This window comes from Rhincodon typus, chromosome 43 (genome assembly GCF_021869965.1).
Source record: "Rhincodon typus isolate 14 chromosome 43, sRhiTyp1.1, whole genome shotgun sequence".
Classification (NCBI taxonomy): Eukaryota; Metazoa; Chordata; class Chondrichthyes; order Orectolobiformes; family Rhincodontidae; genus Rhincodon; species Rhincodon typus.
Window position 1 is genome coordinate 605,757 of NC_063374.1, and position 22,669 is coordinate 628,425.

General features: G+C 43.5%; 2 protein-coding genes and 1 non-coding gene across 6 annotated transcripts in view; 1 reads left to right on the plus strand and 2 right to left on the minus strand.

Moving 5' to 3' along the window:
- LOC109925925 (zinc finger protein 721-like) overlaps window positions 1-22,207 on the minus strand; it is a gene marked incomplete at its 5' end in the record, with an annotated part of 45,067 nt that extends 22,860 nt beyond the window's left edge. The window contains one exon of the mRNA XM_048619600.1: window positions 21,084-22,207. Coding sequence (XP_048475557.1) covers window positions 21,084-22,207 — 1,124 coding nt within the window. The remainder of the gene's footprint in view (window positions 1-21,083) is intronic.
- Window positions 62-9,093, plus strand: LOC125487678 (zinc finger protein 239-like). Of its 4 annotated transcripts, none has more exons than XM_048619727.1 (2): window positions 62-138; window positions 5,978-9,093. In XM_048619727.1, exon 2 carries the CDS (start codon window positions 6,403-6,405, stop codon window positions 7,423-7,425), a length of 1,023 nt encoding a protein of 340 aa, XP_048475684.1. In that variant the 5' UTR covers window positions 62-138; window positions 5,978-6,402; the 3' UTR covers window positions 7,426-9,093. The 4 variants fall into 4 exon arrangements, with proteins under 4 accessions (XP_048475684.1, XP_048475683.1, XP_048475686.1 ...); XM_048619726.1 differs by lacking the exon at window positions 62-138 and adding an exon at window positions 390-625; XM_048619729.1 differs by lacking the exon at window positions 62-138 and adding an exon at window positions 3,321-4,110.
- trnam-cau lies at window positions 2,925-2,996 on the minus strand. Its single transcript has one exon. It is a non-coding gene; the product is annotated as a tRNA-Met (tRNA).
- Window positions 22,208-22,669: the final 462 nt, after the last annotated feature.

Consider the following 22,669-nt stretch of genomic DNA (forward strand, 5'->3'; position numbering starts at 1 on the left):
TCACAGCTTTATCATTGCACAGATAGTCTACCCAGCATTCCCCTATCCCCATAGTAGGAGATCAGGGCGCAGTCGCGAAAACTGTGCGGAATATGCTACGGCGCATAATGGCGATAATGCGGCAGTTTTCTTCATGGGGTAAGAACGGGCGGTGGGGGATAGAGGAAACGATGGATTCGGCGAGTGAACCGGGAGGGTTCATAACAATACTCTGTGAGCGGCTAACCCGCAAAAAGAACTTTTCGACCCCCCATTTGCACAAATTGGGGTTGCAGCTCGTAGTGTTAGGCCTCAGTCAATGGCCGCCATCTTTATCGGGGGCAAAGGGCAATGTGGCGCATGCGCCGTCGCCACCTTTGGTGGGGGCTTGGACGGTGGGCAGGCCACCATTTTATTGGGACAATCTGCCGAAGGAGAGGGAGGGACTTCCTCATCATGGTTTAAAATGGCAACTACCTGTACATCAAACCGTATCACTGTTTGAGTCCCAGCATCTCAATGATGAGGGGACGTGGCAGCACGGACAGAAAGAAGAGGCCAATCCTGCATTCCGGACCCCACCTCCTTGTGCCCTGTCCCATGTCTCCAAGGCACAAAAACAGAAGTTGCTGGAAAAGCTCAGCAGGTCTGGCAGCATCTGTGGAGAGAAATCGGAGTTAACGTTTCGGGTCCGGTGACCCTTCCTCAGAACTTATGGTAGCGAGGAAAATGTCGGTTTATATGCAGAAGATAGGGTGAGGGTAGGGGGTAAGGAGTAAACGATAGGTGGGGTATGAGCCCAAAGAGAGAGAAGAGCAGTTGGACAGACAAAGGAGAAGGTAACGATCTGGCTCGGAGGATGACTAGCTATTAATGGTAGACAAGCAGAAGGCTGGAAGAGCACCTCAAGCCAGGCAGCACTGTTCTCTGGGGCAGGAGCAGGCAGAAACAATGGGTATGCCCGGCAATCCTGCTTATGGATTTTGGGAAGGAGGTAGAAGCGAGCTGTACGGGTCTGGGGACTATCATCTTGGAGGAGGGGGGAATCACTGGATGAAATAAGGTTGGTGACCATAGTTTACACAATGACCCAATGTTCATTCATGAGGTTGTGGCCCAGGAGGTGATAGGAAGAGCTATCTGAGAGCTGGCACTCAGCCTCTGCAATGTAGAGGTCATTTTGCCAGACTGAAACAGCACCACTCTTATCAGTAGACTTAATTACAAAGTCAGGGTTGGCTCTGACAGCATGGAGTGCAGTCAGTTCCTAGGAGGATAGGTTGGAATGGGTGAGGGGAGACAGAGAAATTGAGGCAACCAATGTCATTTTGACAATTCTCAACGAGCAGGTTGAGTGCTGGTAAAAGGCCAGAGAGAGGGAGAGTATTGGAGGTCGGTGAAGGGGGAGTGGTCTCTTGTCTAAAGAAATGGGCACGGAAGCGAAGGTGACAGTAGAAGAGTTCAACGTCACGTTGTGCCCAAAATTCATTATGGTGGAGACGCAGAGGGATAAAACTGAGACAGTTGCTGAGCACAGAACATTCAGCATCGGAGAACGGATGTTCAAGAATGAATACATGACAGATGGTGGGGTTGGGGGTGGGGATAGAGTTGGAGGGGAGGAGAGGTAGGTTCCGGAGCAACATGCGTATCTCTGAGTTGTTGCATCTTGTCTCCAAGGGTCTGTTCAGTCACATGAAGACCCAACTCACTGACCTGAGTTGACAGCGTCCCCAAATTGAGGGACTGCAAATGATGTTGAAGGGCAATGTGCAACAGGGCACATTCTCGCCCATCCGGGGCCTGGAAGTGTGTGGAGAGAATGCTTTCAGCTTCTATGTTGGACTAACATGATGGCTTTTGAAAAAGATATTTACAGGGGGTTAGAAGAGGATTGACAGATGGGATATTCAAACTAAACAGCACATCAAAAGCTGAGAGAATCTCTCAATTCATCAGGACCTAGATATTATCGACTTCTGAGTGCAAGCATTGAATTCCACATAGTTATGACTCACTGCATCTTATATCAGTTATTCCTTCACTGTTGCTGGGTCAAAATCCTGGAACTCCCTCTCTAACAGCATTGCAGATGTACTTGCACCAAATGGACTCCAGCAGTTCATGAAGGCAGCTTACCGGCACCTTCTCAAGTGCAACTAGGGGTGGGCAATAAATGCTGGCCCAGCCAGTGATGCCCACTTCCCATGAATTAATAATAAAAATAATTCTGTCTGTATATATCTAGCTAATATCTTAAATCTGTGATCCGTAATAATAAGTTAAGGTGAACTTGTTTTCTATATTTACTCTTATTTAAAGGTATCATAAACTTGTATACCTCATTCATATCTGCCACTTGGTCTTTTTTCCAGAGATAACAGCCTAGGTTTCTCCAACCTCACTTTCTGAGTCCATGTTTACCAACTAATTTGTTCCACGTCTGAACTCCCTGATCACCTTTCTGTCAGTATCACTTTCTCTGTCTCTAATCATGAGTTATAATCCATTTCTTTTCTCCTCCTGAGCTTGTATTTACCATCAATGGGCTCTTTGGTGCAATAGTAATGTCCCTCCCTCTGGGTCTAGAGGCTGGATTCATGTCCCACCTGCTGTAGAGGTCATAGAATCCCTTGAGTATGGAAACAGGCCATTCGGCCCAACATGTCCACACTGGCCTTCAAACATCCCACCCAGAACCATCCCCTTATAACCCACCTAATCTAGGCATCCCTGAACACTATGGGCAATCCACCTAGCCTGCACATCTTTGGACTGTGGGAGGAAACCCACGCAGACAAGGTGCAAACTCCACACAGACAGTTGCCCGAGGGTGGAATCGAATCCGGGTTTCTGGTGCTGTGAGGCAGCAGTGCCAACCACTGCACCACCATGCTGCCCTTGACAGGCACTTTAGCTCCGAAATTAACAGCCAATACGCAGCTAGACATGGGTGGGGATCAAACCCATGATCTTTGGTTTATGAGACCAACGCCTTCCCACTTGGCCACCACACCCTGCTTTGTGTAATAACATCTCTGACCAGGTTAAGAACAATCTATAATGACCATCAAATCCTGCACTTTTTATCACCAGTTTTTTTCACTGTTTCAAGATTTATAGGTGTCACTGACTGGGCTAGCAACCCTAAATGCTGGAAGGTGAGTCATGAACTGTTCATTGAGTTGCTGCTTTCCAAATGTTATAGGTATACCCAGACCTATTAGGAAGGATGTTCCCTGTATTTTGACCCAGAGACAGTAAAGGAATGGCAATATAGGTCTATGTAAGGATGGTGTGTGGCTTGGAAGGGAACTTGCAGGGGTTGCTGTTTCCATGTATCTGCTGCTCTTGACCTTTTAGGTGGTAAAGGTTGTAGTTTTGGAAGGTGTTGATAAACTTGTTGAATTATTCTAGTGTATCTTGTGGATGGTACACACTTTGCCAGTGCTGAGAGTGGTGAATTTTGACTGTGTCAGATGAGGTGCCAAATATACACTGTTTTGTCCTGATGGATAGTTGCTTGAATGTTGTTGGGGCTGCACTAATCAAGGCAAGTGCACAGTATTCCATCACATGCCACATTACAGATAGACAGGCGCTGGGGAATCAAGAGGAGGTGAGGACCTTGCTGAAAAATTCCCAGCCTTTGAACCTTCTATCATCATCACAGAATTTATACAGATATTCCAATTCAGTTTCTGCTGAACGGTAATGCCCTTCCCTCTCCACCTCCCTCACCCTGTACACGCACACAAGGATATGGATAGTAGGGGATTCAGCAATGGTATTGCCATTGAATGTCAAGGGTCAATGGTTAGATTCTCTCAGCAGAGTTACAGTTTGGCATTTGTGTGGCATGAATGTTACTTGATTCCTAGTTTTCAGAGCCATCCCTTTTTTCACCGAATCACAGAGTAATTGAATGATTACAATTCAGGAGGAGGACTTTCAGCCTTTTGTGCACATGCTGGCTCTCTACAAGAGCCAATCAGATCATTCCAATACCCTGCACGATCCTTAATAAGATCAGAATATAGCACCACTCCCTGATCGCCTACGGAAAAGTTGATGTTTAACTTCTTGAACCACTGCATCTTTGTGATGAAGCTACTCCCACACTGCTGTTGGGTGAGGAATTACGGGTTATTCACCCATGGCCAGATATATCCAAGTGAATGGTCGGAGGGTAGGTTTTAAGGAGTTTACTAAGGAAGTAGAGTGATTACACGAGTGGAAAGATTTAAGGAGTCAGTTTGACACCATATGGCCCAGACAGTTGAAAGAACAATCAACAAAGCTGGTGCTCAAGCCAACATTAGAGAGGAGTGCAGATATTTCAGAGGATTGATAGATTGGAGGAGATTAAACAGATACGGAGGGGCGAGACTTGGACGGTTTCTGAAAACCAGCATGAGAATTTGAGGTGCTTCTGAAAAGGATGCCTTCGTAGGTCAGCAAGCACAGGGATGAAGCACATTGGCAGCTGACGTTGAACATGGGAGGTTGGCAGAGTGTCCATTAGAATGGTTAAGTATATAATCATAGAATCCCTACAGTGTGGAAGCAGACCATTCGGCCCATCAAGTCCACACAGACCCTACGAAGAGCACCCCACCCAAATGCACCCCCTACCCTCTCCCTGTGACCCTGGATTTCCCAGGGCCAATCCACCTAACATCTTTGGCCTGTGGGAGGAAACCCACAGGAGAATGTGCAAACTACACACAGTCACCCGAGGGTGGAGTCGAAACCAGATCCGTGGTGCAGTGAGGAAGCCTTGCCAACTACTGAGCCACCATGCTGCCCAAAGGAATGGGTGAGCAGTTCAGCAGAAGTTAAGTTGAGACTAGGTTGGTGTCAGAAAGGGTGGAATTGGGTGGTCTTCATGATGATGTGGATAATGTGGTTGACAACTCATCCTGATCTGACAGTTTTATATGTGGTTGTGAACAGTCTGTTTCACCCTCAGACAGTTGCCAGGGCAAGGGATGGAGTCAGTGACTCAAGAATAGAGTTTGTAGAGGGGACTGAAGACAGCAACTTTGTTGTTCCCAATATTTCAATGGAGGTGTGACTTTGAAAGAACTCAGAGGTGATGGTGTTCACATCTACTTGTTACGCTTGTAGAGAGTTTGAAGGTTTGGGAGATTCTGTCAAAGTTCTGGTTGAGTTGAGGGATATGAATGTCCTCATGCATGAATCACAGAAATCTAATATGCAGATATATCAGGTAGTAGGGAAGGCAAATGACATTTTGGCATTTATTGCTTAAGAAATAGAGTATAAAAATAGGAAAGTGTTGCTGAAAATGCAGGAGGCAATTGTGAGACCGCGTGCAGAGCGCTATGTACAGTTTTTGTCTCCTTACTTGAGGAATGGTTAATTGCATTGGGGGCCAGAAAAAGTTCACTAGATTAACTCCAGAGACAAAAGGCTGGTCTTATAAGGAGAAATTGAGCAGTTTAGGCCCATACTCACTAGAGTTTAGAAGAATGAGAGGAGATCTAATTGAGGTGCACAAGATGCTAAAGGAAATTGACAAAGTCGACTTGGAATGAATGTGTCCCCTTCTGGGGCAGTCTAGAATGAGAGGTCATAGTCTTAGAAAAAGGGGCGGCACATTTGAAATAGAAATGATGAGGAATTACTTCTCTCAAAAGGTCATGAATCTGTGGAATTCACAACCTCTGAGTGCAGTGGACACTTGGACATTGAATAAATCTAAGGAAGAAACAGACAGATTTTTAATTAGTAATGGGTTGAAGGTTTACAGAGAGCAGGCAGGAACGTGGAGTTCAGGCCAAGATGAGATCAGCCACAATCATATTAAATGGTGGAGCAGGCTGACTGAATTGCCTACTGCTGCTCCTAGTTGTTTTGTTCTTTCTCCTCATGCCAACCCTGCGAACGAACAGATTCTATCTGCACAATTTCACAACCGGCCTTTGTGAGGATGCTCTCACTCCATGTTCTCTGTTTTGAATCACTTTCACAGGATAATGAAAGTGGAGGAAGTGCAGTCAGGAAACTCAAACCAAACATCACACCAGGATCTGACAGTTACTCAAATTATCACAATCTGAATATCATTGGATTTTGCACATGGAAGCGAAGAACACCAACCACAGTGGGGGGAAACTAAACATGTATTCTGTGTTCAGCCAGTCAACCGGAATGTCAAGGCACAAATGTTTTGGGAAGCCATAGAAATGTGGGAACTGAGAGAAGGAATTCAGTTACTCATCTGAGCAGGAATCTCACAGGCGCAGTCACTCTGGAGAGAAGTTATTCACCAGCTCCAAGCGTGGGAAGCAATACATGCAGTTGTCCTCTCTGCTGGGTCACCAATGAATTTACAGTGAAGATAGATCGTTCAAATGACCAGATTGTGGGAGCTCCCATAAAAGTTTTGGGGAACTGATGTCTCATCAATCTGTTCACACTGACGAGAGACCATTCAGGTCCTCTCATTGCAGGCAATCGTCTGAACTCATTGTTCACAAGCGAACTCAAACTGGGGAGAGACCATTTACCTGCTCAGAGTGTGGGAAGGGATTCACTCAGTCGTCCACCCTGCTGAGACACCAGCAACTTCACACTGGGGAGAGACCATTCACCTGCTCCGAGTGTGGAAAGGGATACACTCAGCCATCGGAACTTACTCTACACCAGCGAATTCACACTGGTGAGAGACCATTCACATGCTCTGTGTGTGGGAAGGGATTCACTCAGTCATCAACCCTGTTGAGACACCAGCGAGTTCACACCGGGGAAAGACCGTTTACCTGCTCGGAGTGTGGGAGGGGATTCACTCAGTCATCTGACCTACTAATACACCAGCGAGTTCACACTAAGGAGAAACCATTCACCTGTTCAGAGTGTGGGAAGGGATTCACTCATTCATCCACCCTGCTGATACACCAGCGAGTTCACACTGGGGAGAAACCATTCACCTGCTCTGATTGTGGGAAGGCATTCACTCGGTCATCCTACCTGTTGACACACCAGCGCATTCACACCGGGGAAAGACCATTCACTTGCTCCAAGTGTGAGAAGAGATTCACTCGGTTATCCAACTTGCTGACACACCAGCGAGTTCACACTGGGGAGCGACCGTACATCTGCCCAGAGTGTGGAAAGGGATTCACTGATGCATCCAACTTACTGAGTCACCAGCGAGTTCATACTGGCGACAGACCTTTCAAATGCACAGACTGTGGGAAGTGCTTTCAGTGTTCTAGGGACTTGACACGCCATCAACGTGTTCACACTGATGAGAAGCCATTCAGATGTTCTCACTGTGGAGCTGGGTTCAGGCGATCATCTAACCTCACTGTACACCAGCGAATTCACACTGGGGAGAGGCCGTTCACCTGCTCCCAGTGTGCAAAGGCATTCACTCACTCAACTGCCCTGCTGAGACACCAGCGAGTTCATGAATAACTGCAGTGTTTAGAATTTGCGGTTAATCATGTCCAAGCTAAACTGTGTTCATTGGAGTCCATTTCTGTTCATGTTAATAAATTCCAGTCGTTATAAGGATTAATACGCTGGATAAAAGTCAAACACATTTGGCTTGGTGTTAGACCCACAGTGTGTCGAATCTTTGTAATATCTCTTTAGTTGCTCTTGAAGGGCACTTCTCCCTATGTTCTCCATCTTCACCTCCACCAATAATTGTGAGGAGCTCATGGACTCTGTCAGAAAGATTGAGCCCATCCGATAGCGATCTCTGCTGCTATCCTTCCTCTGACCCAAAGGGCCAAAATTGCCTGTAAACTCAAAGCTTTCTCCAACCAACCTTCAGCCACACTAGCCAGTCCACACTGGATGGAGATGGTTTGGATTCTCTGATGGTGCAGCTGTGCACCCATTTGTCTGCTCTAGAAGTCAGTGATTGTCCAACCGACATCAGCACCAAGTTCACGCTAGGGAGAGATTTGCCTTTTTTAAAATTTGATTTATTGTTGTCACGTACCTAAGTATTGTGAAAAATTTTGTTTTGTGAGCAGTACGTACCAGATCATGTTGCATAAGGACATACAGATCATAGGGTGTTTAGCCTGCATCGTGTGGGGGACAGAATTCATTTATGTGACTATCCTGCTGGCACATCAGTTAGTTCACACAGATGAAAGACCTTTTAAAATCAGGATTTCAGGATGGGTTAAAAACTCTCCATAGAGCCGATTTGATATTAATGCATTCACACTGACAAGAGACTGTTCAGCTACTCCCACTAAAGGACTGAGCTCAGGGGATTGTGTGATATCAGTATCCACCAACATTTTCACATTGGGGAGAGAACATTCACCTGTTCTATGTACCCAGTCGTCCCACCTCCAAACACTTGACCACACTTTTTTTTTTTGAAAAAGGTTTTCAATGTTCTGTAAGCAAACGTTTAAAAGTAAAATGGACTAGCTGACATAGTAACATATCCACACAGGCTGTTCATATGCTCCATGCGCAGGAAGAGGTTTACTCAGTCATCTTAGCTCCTGGCACAACACTATGTGACTACAGGGGTTGTATTCTGCTGTTACTGGTGCTGTTCATCACATCATGTTTATTTTTACAGTTTGAATTGGCTTCTGTTGATGTTAATAATTCCAGTAACTGGGCTGGAGTTCAGCATCTGGATAAATGTCAAATCAATAATCTTTGGTGTAAACACAGTATTTTTGGAATTTAGTCTTCTGCAGCTATTGTTTCAGGCTATTCTGGTGGTAGGATTGTAAAGCAGGAACAGAATTTAAGCCTGGACACTGTCTTAGACCGCCATGTTGAGAGTGACAAATGCCATTTTAGTCTTTCTCATCTGTCTTTGCTGACAGAAAGGTCCCGCTCTGAGTTAATCCTGAGGTATATAAGAAAAATGTTCCAGCTGCTCTGGTTCAGATTCTAGACACAGAAAGAAGCTCCTTTACAGTTGTAAAGTCCAGAAGAACAAGGTGAATGCTAGAAACAGGCTGTCAAATCAGTGATCCGATGATGGCAAGACAGTGATCTGTTCCTAACTGAAAGTTAAACAGCAAATGTTTCCAATCTGAAAATAACTGTGGTGCTATAGTGTGCAGAGATTATGTAATAAAATTTTGCAAAATAAAACTGTTCTTTTTAAAAACTGAACACAGTGGACCATTAGCTGGGTTGCTAAGGGGCATCTGATTTTTACAACTACAGTGAATGTAAAGTTCCAGAAAGCTTGCAAGTGGATTACAAAGAGAGGCTTTCAAAACATGAAGAACTTTGAAATTCAGTGAGCATTTCCATGAGGGTAAACGAAAAACTCATTGTCTCGATGGTTTCTCTTCAAAGGCAAAGGTATTAACTTGTAAGGACTTTTTAAGGTGTGAAAAGCCTTAGCCTCTTTGAAATTTGTAGAGATTCAATACAGGAATCAGATTATGACATGCTTGATTTGGAAACATGATATGATATTCTGGGTTGCCTATCAAAGCTATTGAAAAGACAGGAAAAGCTGCCTGTACTGAGGGGAGGCGATAATGGTACAATTGCTAGACAATTAATCCAGAGACCCAGGTAATGATGGAGGGGGGGTGCGCAATTCCATGCCAGCAAAGCCCACATCCCATGAATGAATAAAATTTAAAAAAAAAACTTGAAAATCACGAGATGGACATCTTGAAACCTCTTCAGAGAAACAGCTCGGATCCAGTGATTGAATTTATTGTAATTAACAGACAGCCACAGCCACACATGCAGTGCCATAAATGCAAAAACAAGACATTGGTCACATCTTGTTCCAACTGCTAAGCTTACCTGTGAAAGCAAATTCATGCAATCTGATGCTGGAAGCCATCATACCTGCTGATGCAATCCTGAAATTTTCAGACATTCACTTCAGAGACACTGCACTTAATTCAAAACACTAGACCTGAATCAAGCAACTGATTCACTTCAATTCACATTTGTGCATGCGTGTATGTAGATTGTATAATTTGCTCATTAAATAACCTTCAGAGCAAGAGTGTGAAATAAACTATTTTTAAGCACAAAAGGCTTTGTTGCTGGATTATATTAAATTGATGTGCTCAATGGCAGGAAATGTACACGCCTATGTAAAAATACATTGTTCATGTGTGACAATGTTTTAAGCAGTTCCAATAGTGACTTTATACTGTATCCACCATTTTAATGCAGATGTTAACTCATAACTTGCTTGAAGTTTGCATTAATATAGCAGGAGGTTGTGTTAACAACTGTTTGGTGCAAATAAACATTTCTTCAGCCACATCATGAACTCCAAATAGCCTGGGCCATTGAAATTCATGTTGTGTATGATGGGATCTTGAGAGCACTTGGTTTTACCATCAAAGTTGAACCTCCTCCACCCCCAAACTCTCAAATCAACAGATGAAGTGTACACAATGATTAAAAAAAAGACATCCCACTGGCAGTACACTACTGTGAGCTGTACTCCCACAAAATCGACATCTTCCAGTCTGTAGTTAAGGCTTACCTACCTGGAAAAGATCAATTTATCCCTAAGCTCTGCTTCCTGTTAGCTAGTCAGACATTTACCTGCAGGAATATGTTACTTATTAAGCCATATGTTCTTGTGCAGTAACTTTTGATGCAGCACTTTGTATCAAATACCTTTTGAAACGTCATCACATTTATTTTAGATACACAGTTGCATTGCCTTAGCCTCCAGGGCTAAGGGCCAGTAGCTCGAAAATAGGATTGGCATTATACAAAGAACTGCAGATGCTGGAAATCTGAAACAAAAACAGAAATTGCTGGAGAAACTCAGCAAGTCAGGCAGTGTCTATGGAGAGAAAGCAGAGCTAATGTTTCAGGTCTAGTGACCCTTCTTCCATTCTGAAGGATCACTGGACCCAAAACGTTAACTCTGCTTTCTCTCCACAGATCTGCTGAGTTTCTCCAGTCATTAGTTTTTTGTTCCTTTGTAATTTCCAAAATTTTGTGATTTCCAAAAGACAGTCGTTAGGCCAAGTGTCCTGTTGTTTCCTGTTTTCTTCCTCCCTCCTTTCTTGAATAATGGCAATGTTGGCTATTTTCCAAACTGGAACATTGGATGATTATAACCAATGCATCTACTGTCTGCTGCAACTTCCTTTAAGATGTTAGGACGTTGGTCATCTGCTGATGGGGATTTGTCTGTTTTAGGAGATTGTTAGACCTAGTGTCTTTTCCCTGATGACTGATTATTTTAAATACCTCCCTCATATTAATTTCAAAATCATCCAAAGTAAAGAGTCACAAAATATTTGTTCAACACCTCTGCTATTTTCTTGATCTCCATTATCAAACTGCCTATTTTCATTTTCTAGAGGACCAACACCAGCTTTATTTACTCTTTTCCTCTTGCAGAGTTTTGCAGTATTTGAATTTGATACTAACCTTAACTTCCTTATTTAGCCACAGACGATGCATTCTTATCAAAGAGAATTTCTAAATGGAATAATTCTTTGCTGAGTGTTTTTAATGTAGTTCCTTAAAAGGCTGCTGTTGTATTGTTATGTACTACATTAATCATGCCCCAGTTTACTTTAGCTAGTTCTGCCTTTAAATTCTTATATTTGCCTTCATTCCAGTTTAGAAGAACATCTGAGATTCACACCTTCTTCCTTTCAACCTGCAAGGGATAGATTTTAGAGGTTATCTCTCCTATTTCCATTGGAAGTTCATGAAGTCATTTCTTGGCTAATCGCTTGCCAAGACATCCTGATTAAACTGCACTCAGACACTATTGGGTTTTACATGGATTGTGATACTCCCACATACTATCAAGTTTGTCTTGTGTCAGGGTCTGTGCAAGAGACATGTCCTTGCCAGAGGTAGCAAACCCAAGAGTGTAAACCTGCTACAACAAGAAATATTTTTCATAAGTAAAGATGGGGAGGAGGGGGGTTGGGAGCTTTTCCTTATAATTTCTTAAGATTTCATAACACAATTAGGTTTTTTTTTGAACAGATTATCCATCTTGAAAACATAGAACTGTACAGCACAGGAACGGCCCACCATGTTGTGCCGAACATGAAGCCAAATTAAATTAATCCCTTCTGTCTGTCCTTGGTCCATATCCCATTCATGTGCTTATCCAAAAATTCCTTAAATGCCCTATTGTATCTGCCTGTACTACCACCCCTGGCAGTGCACCCCAGAGTCCTGCCATTCTCTGCATAAAATAACCTGCCCTTCACGTCTCCTTTGAACTTTCTCCTTCTTACCTTAAATGCATGCCCCCTAGCATTAGGCATTTAAACCCTGGGGAATAAACAGACAGACAGTCAACCCTATCTAAGCATCATAATTTTATGGACTTATATTGTCTTCCCTCAGCCACCGCTGCTCCAGAGACAACAACCCGAGTTTTTCTATCCTGTCCTTCCCTCTAATCCAGGCAGCACTCTGGTAAAGAGATAGTAGGAACTGCAGATGCTGGAGAATCTGAGAAGGGTCTCTGAAGAAGGGTCTAGGCCCGAAACGTCAGCCTTCCTGCTCCTCTGATGCTGCTTGGCCTGCTGTGTTCATCCAGTTCTACACCTTGTTATCTCAGCACTCTGGTAAACCTCTTTTGTACCCTCTCCAAAGCCTCCACATCCTTCCTGCAATGTGGCGACCAGAATTGAATGCAACTTTGGCCTAACCAAAGTCTTATAAAGCTGCAACATGACATCCTGACTTTTGTACTCAATTTCCTGACCAATAAAGGCAAGCATACCATTCGCGTTCTTTACCACCTGATCTACTTGTGTGGCCACTTGCCAAGAGCTATTGACTTGAATCCCAAGATCCTTCTGTGCATAATGCTGTTCAGGGTCCTGACATTAACTGTATTCTTTTCCTTAACATTTGATCACCCAAAGTGCAGCATCTCACACTTATCCAGATGAAACTCCATCTGCCATTTCTCCACCCATGTCTGCAACCAATCTATATCCTACTGTGTCCCTTCACAACCTTCTATACTATCCACAACTCCACTGATCTTTGTGTCATTTGCAAACTTACTAACCCACTTGCCTACATTTTCATCCAAGTCATTTATATACATCACAAACAGTAGAGGGCCCAGTACGGATCCCTGCAGAAAACCACTAGTCACGGACCTCCACTACCACTCTTTATCTTCTATGGGAAAGCCAAGTTAGAGAATTAGAATTAGAATGTCCTTTATTGTCATGTGTATTCAAGTACAGGAGTACAGTGAAAAGTTTCACAACGTCACCTCTTATGGTGCCATTTAAGGTCTGACCACACGTGCCAGACCCCAGTCCAACAGCCGTCCCCGTTCCGCAGCAAGCCTCCAGTCCAGTCTACACCGGCTCTCGGCAGTAGCTGCAAGGTAAGTTTACTCCAGGACTCGCTTCCCTGCGCCAGCCCCCGCTGCAGGGCTATCTGCTTGATTTTTATGATTCCAACTGGTGCTACCACTGGACAAGTCAGATTTCAGAATGAAACCTGTTAGATTTTTGTTTCCATTTTAGTTAACTGGTGGTAAGTCATTGAAACAAGTTACATGAGGGTGCAGAGCTTCTTTAACAACAAACTTAAGTTTATTACACAAAAGGTGAAAATAAAAAAAAATACAAACCAAGCTTCTAGAATAGGTAACAAAAGAATCTCAAAAAAGTTTCAACCTATTTTCCAACACCATTGCTTCACAGCAACTAAAATCCACAGATATTACACCTTTATTCCAAATTTTTAAGTTCAGGTTAACTGATTATCCCCAATTTCTGTCCAGTGAACCATGGGGTCTTCATACATTACTCACAAAACTGACAGCTCATACTTTCTCTGTTTCAAATAACCTGCAGATTACTAATCAAACATTTCTATTTGGAATTTGGACATACTAAAGTTTTCTACTGAGGTAACTCCTCCTGAACTTCTCTGAAAGACCCCTTACTAGTAGAGAGGCAAAACTTGCTTCTGACCTCAGTGAGCTCTCCTCTGAGCTGCTCTAAAAATTTTCAAACTTTTTTGAGGGAAAAAAAAACAATCCTCAATTATTCTGAACCAAAGACAAGCTAATGGCCTTCAACGTTCAACCAGACATAAACAATATTTTCCTGGCAAGGTGGCAGAATAGAACACCCCAAACAGAGCTCCTCTGCTCCACTCATTCTTTTACCTTTTTTGTGTCTTTTCTGGAGTTTATTTTTCAAATTTTTAAATTCCTAAACTTTCCTGGAGAAGAATAGAGGAAGCAAGTCCCGGACCAGAGGCCAGCATGGGGAGGTGAATCCCAGACCGGAGGCCATGGGGAGGCAAGACCTTTACAGACTGGAGGCATTAAGTTTTAAAGTCTACTGTGGTCTGGAGGCTAGGTGCCAAGATGAAAATACTAATTCCAGTACTTTTTAAAACATTTTATTCTTATGCTGGACTTTTTATTTATTATTCTTTCAAGTATCTGTACCTAGGTGTCTTTTACATAAGATAGTGCCGTAAGTGGTGACATTGCAAACTTTTCATTGCTCTCATTCAAGTGCACATGACAATAAAGCTAATTAAACTCAATTCAGTACAAATAATGTTACATTTAGACTCCAGGGTCTTCCTGCTCTCACCAGATTCGGTCACCTGAAGGACTGAATGACTTAGCTATTATTTTAAAGAAACAGTTCACAAAATTATCATAATCGGCCGCACAAACCCTTGAACTACCTCATGAATACATGCCAAAACTGTTCTGGTAAAATGTGATAACTGTTGACATAATTCACATTCTCATCTGAAGATCATCTCTCATGACTGCAAATTTTTGACGTCAGAAATATAGATGGCTCAAACAAAAGTTCATACATGAAATGTAAAGATTATCCAGCTTTCCGTTCACCTGCCCGCTGCTTGCTGATGTTTTTCAAATGATTCTGTTGCCTTTCTGACCCTCTTTGGAACATCTGTTACTAACATACTTGTAACTCACATCACATGCTTCTACAATCCACAGGTTATTTCTGACTTCGTGCCTGTTTTCTCTTTCAGACTGCATCAGTCATCTCCTGTAATGTGACAAGCGTTGAAAATTTGGACAAAGGCAAATCAGGGAGGTAAATACATGGCTTGAGGAATAGTGTAAAAAGGGGGGGATTTTGATTTTTCAGGCATTGAGATCACTTTTGGGAAAAGAGAAAGCTGTTCAGAAGGGTTAGGCTTCATCTGAGCAGAAAAGGAATTAATCTCCTGGCTGAAAGAGTAAACAGTGCAGTGAGAATGGATGTAAACTTGTCAGGCAGGGAGGGTGGATTGACTAATGGGCCTAGTTTTGGAAGTACCAGAGGTGGTAAAAGAGATGGAAAAGGAAGTGAGGGAAGGCTTAAATGTTAACAATAGACAGAGAAATGGTCACCTTCCAATGAAGTGATAGGGCAGAGTTAAATTGTAGGTACGTAAATGCACATAGTGAACAAACAAAGGGGCTACACTCTGAAAGCTTGTGATTTCAAATAAACCTGTTGGACTATAACCTGGTGTTGTGTGACTTCTGACTTTGTCAACCCCCATTCCAACATCGGCACCTCCACATCAAGCCAGAAAAGGACTGGATACTTCACATCCCAGATTATAAGGCTTTTAGGAGAAACAGAGTGGATAAAAAGGGGGGAGGTGTAGCAGTGTTGGTCAAAGGTAGTATCATTGCCCTTGAACAAGATGCAGTTCCTGAATTAGGATCTATATGGTTAGAAGTGAGAAATTGGAAAGGAGAGATAATCTTGCTGGGTATTTATTAGAGATCTCTAAATAGCAGGGAAGAAGCAGAAGAGAGCATTTGTCGCAGATTAAGGAAATCTGCAGGACAAGTAGGGTTGTGACAGTTGGTGATTTCAACTACTGTAGGGTGGACAAGGAAAAAGGCAGAGTGTGAAGCTGAAGGGACAAATTCCTGCAATGTGTCCAGGAGAACTTTCTGGAACATTATAATTCAAGTCCTACCAGGGTGGGAGCTATCCTGGACCTGATCCTAGGAAATGAGACAGACCAAGTGGAGAATGTCAGAGTGGATGACATGGCAGCTAAGTGGTCAGCACTGCTGCCTCACAGTACCAGGGACCCGAGTTCAATCCATCCTCAGTCGACTGTGTGGAATTTGCACATTCTCCCTGTGTCTGCACGGGTTTCTTTTGTGTGCTCCAGTTTCCTCCGACAGTCCACCTACAATCCGACCCCACAACCAAAGAGATATTTCCCTCCCCACCCCATCTGCCTTTCGTAGGGACCACTCATTCTGCGACTTCCTCGTCTGCTCCACACTCCTCACGAACCCCACCACACCCGATACCTTTCCCTGCAACCGCAGGAAGTGCTACACCTGCCCCTACGCCTCCATCCAAGGCCTGAAGCAAACTTTTCATATCAGACAGGGGTTCACCTGTATATCTGCCAACTTGGTCTACTGTATCCGTTACTCCCAATGTGGCCTCCTCTACATCGGTGAGACCAAGCGTAGACTTAGAGACCATTTTGTAGATCATCTGCATTCGGTCGCGACAAACGACAACACCTTCCGGTAGCCAACATTTTTAACTCCCCCTCCCACTCCCTGGGTGACATGTCCATCCTGGGCCTCCTCCAGTGCCATAATGACACCACATGCAAACTGGAGGAGCAACACCTCATTCCACCTCAGGAGCCTACAGCCTGATGGCCTAAACATAGAATTTACCAGTTTTAAAACCTCCCCACCCCAGGCCTCATCCCATGTCCAACCCTCCCGCTCATCCCTGCCTCCTTGACCTGATATATCCTGTCCATCTTCTCTCCCAACTATCCGTCCCACCCATCCCACTGACCAATCCCCACCACTCCCAATCCCCACCTGTATTCACCTATTACCATCTCACCTACCTTCCCCAGCCCCCCCCCTCCTCTCAGCTCCCTTTCCCCTCCCCATTTGTGAAGAAGGGTCCTGACCTGAAACGTCAACTTTCCTGCTCCTCTAACGCTGTGTTCCTTGAGCTCCATACTGTGTTGTCTGACTCCAGCATGTGCAGTTCTTGCTATCTCCAAGGGATTCTATGGGTGTGCATTTGGTAAATAGCGATGATAACAATAAAGATTTGACATTAAGTTGGAAAAAGATGAAAATCAGTCAATGATTGAGATTCCTGACTGGAAAAGGATAGATTTTAGGGGTCATTAAAGTTGAACTGGAACACATTGATTGAAATGTATTTTGGCAGATAAAACAGTGAATGAAAAATAGGAGAATTTAAAAAGAGAAGTGAATAGGGTGCAAGCCAGGTACATGCCCATGAGAAATAAATATGGGGTATCCAAAGCTACATTACCAAGAATGACTAAGGATATTCTTGAGAAAATAAGCAAGAAAACGGAGACATATAATACACACCAGACGAATAAAAGCAGTAGAAATCAGGAAGAGCATTTCAAATGCAGGAGAGAGAATAAGGCTGAAATAAGGAAGGCTAAGAGAAAGCATGAGGAAAGGATGGCAGGCTGTGCTAAAACAAATAGCAAAATGTTCTTCAAACATATTAATAGTCAAAGATTAGTGAAGGATAGAGTGGAGCCCATTAGGAACAAGCAGGGTAAGCTGCTCACTGAAGCAAAGGATGTGTCAGAGGTACTAAATGAATATTTTGTTTCTGTCTTTATGAAATTAGAAGATGGTGACAATGCCTAGTTGAAAATGTGGGTATTGAGCAATATAGTGATAGATAACAAAGTGGTACTAAAAAGACTGGCAGCACTTCAGGTACAGAAGACACCAGGCCCAGATGGGATGCATCCTAGATTGCTGAGAGATGTAAGACAGCAAATTGTAGAGCCATTGACAGAAATTTCCTAGGTTCCTCTGAACACAGGATAAGTCCCAAGGACTGAAGGATTGTAAATATGACACCGCTGTTTAAGAAAGGATAACCCAGTAAACTACAGACTTGTCAGCTTGACATCAGTAGTAGGAAAACTGATGGAGCCCATAATATAGGATAAGGTAAATATACACTTAGAGAAAAATAAGTTAACACCAGACAGCCAATATGGCTTTGTCAATGGCAGGTCATGTCTTACAATTTTAACTGATTTTTTGACAATGTGACAGAGGCTGTGGATGTTGTAAATTTGGACTTTCAGAAAGCATTTGATATGGCACCACAAATTATGCTGGTTAGCAAATTAGATACAAGAGCTAGAAACAGGAGTAGGCCGTCCGGCCCTTTGAGCCTGCTCCGCCATTCAATAAGATCATGGTTGATCTTTTCGTGGACTCAGATCCACTTAACCGCGTTCTCACCGTATCCCTTAATTCCTTTATTGTTCAAAAAAAATCTACCTTATCTTTAAAAACGTTTACTGAAGTAGCGTCAACTACTCCACTGGGCAAGGAATTCCATAGATTAACAACCCTCTGGGTGAAGAAGTTCCTTCTCAATTCAGTCCTAAATCTGCTCCCTCTAATTTTGAGGCTATGCCCTCTTGTCCTAGTTTCACCTGCCAGTGGAAACATCCTCTCTACTTCTATCTTATCTATTCCCTTATAATTTTATATGTTTCTATAAGATCCCCCCTCAATCTTCCGAATTCCAATGAATATAATCCCAATCTACTCAGTCTCTCCTCATAAGCCAAGCCCCTCAACTCTGGAATCAACCTAGTGAACCTCCTTTGCACCCCCTCCAGTGCCAGTACATCCTTTCTCAAGTAAGGAGACCAAAACTGCACACAGTACTCCAGGTGTGGCCTCACCAGCACCTTGTACAGCTGCAACATAATCTCTCTGCTTTTAATCTCAATCCCTTTAGCAATGAAGGACAAAATTCCATTTGCCTTCCTAATTACTTGTTGTACCTGCAAACCTACCTTCTGTGATTCATGCACAAGGACACCCAGGTCCCTCTGCATAGCAGCATGCTGCAAATTTTTACCATTCAAGTAATAATCCTTTTTACTATTACTCCTACCAAAATGTATGACTTCACATTTATTTACATTGTATTCCATCTGCCAGACCTTTGCCCACTCACTCAATGCATCTATGTTCCTCTGCAAAGTTTCACAGTCCTCTGCACACTTTGCTCTGCCACTCATCTTAGTGTCATCTGCAAACTTTGACACCCTACACGTGGTCCCCAACTACAAATCATCTATATAAATTGTAAATAATTGCGGTCCCAACACCGATCCCTGAGGCACACCACTAGTCGCTGACTGCCAGCTAGAATAGCACTCATTTATCCCCACTCTTTGCTTCCTGTTAGTCAACCAATCCTCTATCTATGCTAATACTTTACCCTTAATGCCATGCATCCTTATCTTATGCCATAGCCTCTTGTGCGGCACCTTGTCAAAGGCCTTTTGGAAATCTAGGTACACCACATCCACTGGGTTCCCATTGTCCACCTTGCTCGTAATCTCTTCACAGAACTCCAAAAGATTTGTCAAGCACGACCTGCCCTTCATGAACCCACGCTGCCCAATGGGACAATTTCTATCAAGATGCCTTGCTATTTCTTCCTTGATAATAGACTCAAGCATCTTCCCCACTACAGAGGTTAAGCTAACCGGTCTATAATTCCCCATATTTTGTCTACTTCCCTTTTTAAACAGTGGCATCACATTTGCTGTTTTCCAATCTGCTGGGACTGCCCCAGAGTCCAGCGAATTTTGGAAAATTACCGCCAGTGCACCTGCTATTTCTCCCACCATCTCTTTTAGTACCCTGGGATGCATTCCATCAGGGCCAGGAGACTTATCAATCCTTAGCTCCATTAGCTTGCCCAACACTACCTCTTCCGTAATAATGATTGTTTCCAGGTCCTCACCTACCTTTGTCTCTTTGTCAATTACTGGCATGTTATTAGTGTCCTCCACTGTGAAGACCGATACAAAATACCTGTTCAATGCCTCGGCCATTTCATCATATCCTTTAAATTCCCCTTCTCATCCTCTAAAGGGCCAACGTTTACCTTAGCCACTCTTTTTCATTTTATATATTTATAGAACCTTTTGCTATCTGTCTTTATATTCTGTGCTAGTTTTTTCTCATGTTCTATCTTACATTTCTTTATAGCTCTTTTTGTGGCTTTCTGTTGACCTTTAAAGTTTTCCCAATCTTCTAGTTTCATGCTGTTTTTGGCCACTTTGTATGCCTTCTCTTTCAATTTGATAGCCTCCCTTATTTCTTTAGACACCCATGGCAGATTACCCCTTTTCTTACAGTCCTTCCTTTTCATTGGAATATACTTTTGCTGAGCACTTTGAAAAATTGCTTTGAAAGTCCTCCACTGCTCGTCAACTGTCCCACCATAAAATCTTTGTTTCCAGTCTACTTTAGCCAAGTCCTTCCTCATTCTATTGTAGTTCCCCTTGTTCAAGCACAGGACCCTGGTATTGGATTTTATCTTCACACTCTCCATCTGTATGTTTGGGGTTGATGGGTTCTTGGCAGTGTGGATTAGAAGTTGGTCAAAAGATAGGAAACAGAGGGTAGGTATAGATGGGCATTTCTCAACTTGGAGAGGATTTGAAAGTAGTGCTCCCCAGAGAATCCTTGGAGAGAGTTCAAAGAATATTTACTAGAATTACACCAAGAATGGGGAATTTAGATACATTGAAAGATTATAAAAATTGGGCATATTGTCCATGGAACAGAAAAGATTATTAAGTGACCTTATTGAGATTTTCAAAATTATAAACAATTTTGACAGGGTAAAGAAAGATATTCTGTTTCTACTAGTTGAAATGTCTGTAACTAGGGGTAACAATTTCAAGACTGTCAGCAAGAGAGCTAGGAGCAAGATGAGGAAAAACTTCTTTACTCAGAACTTTTAGGATTTAGAATGCGTTGCCTGGGAGAATGGAGGAGGCGGATTCCATAGGAGATTACAAAAACAAACTGAATATATATTTGAAAGTGATGAATTTAGAGGGCTACGGAGATAGGGCTGAAGAATGGGACTAGCTGGGCAGCTCTTTCAGGAGTCAGTACAAACGCAATGGGTCAAATGGTCTCCTTCTGTATTGTAAAATTCTATGATTCTATGACAATATCTATGTACATTCCCAGCTTCACTTAGAAATTTCTCCACGTGTTGAAGGAAGACTGTTAACAGCAGAAACATATCCCCTCAGGTCACTCATGAACTCGCTGGTGTCTAAGCAGTTGGGATGAATCAATGAATCCCTTCCCACACTCAGAGCAGGTGAATGGTCTCTCCCCAGTGTGAACTCGTTGATGTTTCAGCAGGTTGGATGAATCAGTAAATCCCTTCCCACACACGGAACAGGTGAATGGTTTCTCTCCAGTGTGAACCCGCTGGTGTACAATGAGGTCAGATGACTGCCTGAACCTCTTTCCACAGTAGGTACAGCTGAATGGTCTTTCCTCAGTGTGAACTCGCTGGTGTTTCAGTAGGGTGGACGAATCAGTGAATCCCTTCTCACACACGGAGCAGGTGAATGGTTTCTCTCCAGTATGAACCCGTTGGTGAGTCAGCAAGTGGGACGAGTGACTGAAACCCTTCCCACATACAGAGCAGATAAATGGCCTCTCCCCAGTGTGAACTCGCTGGTGTACAGTGAGGGTGCCCGAGTGCCTGAACCTCTGTCCACAGTAAGGGCAAATGAATGGCCTCTCCTCAGTGTGAACTCGCTGATGTGTCAGCAAGTTGGATGACTGAGTGAATCCTTTCCCACATACAGAGCAGGTGAATGGCCTCTCCCCAGTGTGAATTCGTTGGTGTTCAATGAGGTCACCTGACTGCCTGAATGTCTTCCCACAGAAAGTACAGCCGAACGGTCTTTCCCCCGTGTGAACTCGCTGGTGGACAGTGAGGCTGGCTGACTGCCTGAACCTCTTTCCACAGTCAGTGCAGCTGAACGGCTTCACCTCAGCATGAAGTTGCTTAGCTGTCAGCAAGTTGGATGCATCAACGAATCCTTCCTCACAGTCAAAGCAGGTCAAGGGCCCCTCTCTCGTGTGACTGCGCCGATGTGTTTCCAGCTGGGATGGGTAACTGAATCCCTTCCCACAGACTCCACATTGCCATGGCTTTTCACCAGTGTGACTGCGTCGATGGATTTCCAGCTGGGATGGATAATTGAATCCCTTCCCACAGTCTCCACATTTCCACGGTTTCTCTCCAGTGTGACTTTGTCGATGAATTTCTAGCCTGGAAGGATAATTAAATCTCTTCCCACAGTCTCCACATTTCCACGGTTTCTCCGTGGTGCAGGCATCCTTTTGGCTCTCCAGGTTGCACAATCAGTTGAAGTCTCATCCACTCTCAAAACACATGTACAATTTCTCCCCACTGTTGCTTTTTCCTCACTGTGTAACTGGCTAAAGCACTTTCCACAGTCAGTGCACTGGAAAACTCTCACTTGCACGTGCTTTTCCAGCCACACAGATGTTTGAAATCGTTTTCCACTGACAAATCAGATGAATACATTCAAAGACTGTCTTGATGAACCGAGTGACTGTGTCTGATCTTGGTGTGATGTCCAATTCAAGTTTCCGATGAGGAAAGCCTCTCCCTTCTTATTTCTGTTAAAGGAGTTTACAAAAGTCATCATTGCAAGTACAGGAGAGAAATCTAGAACAGTCAATTTGAGTTTCTATGCACCATTTTCCCTCTCATTTCACTAAAGCTACAGATCTCCATCCCATACACTGACACTCGTCCCTCTGTCAAAATCCAATAAACTATCAGAAATAGTTTTC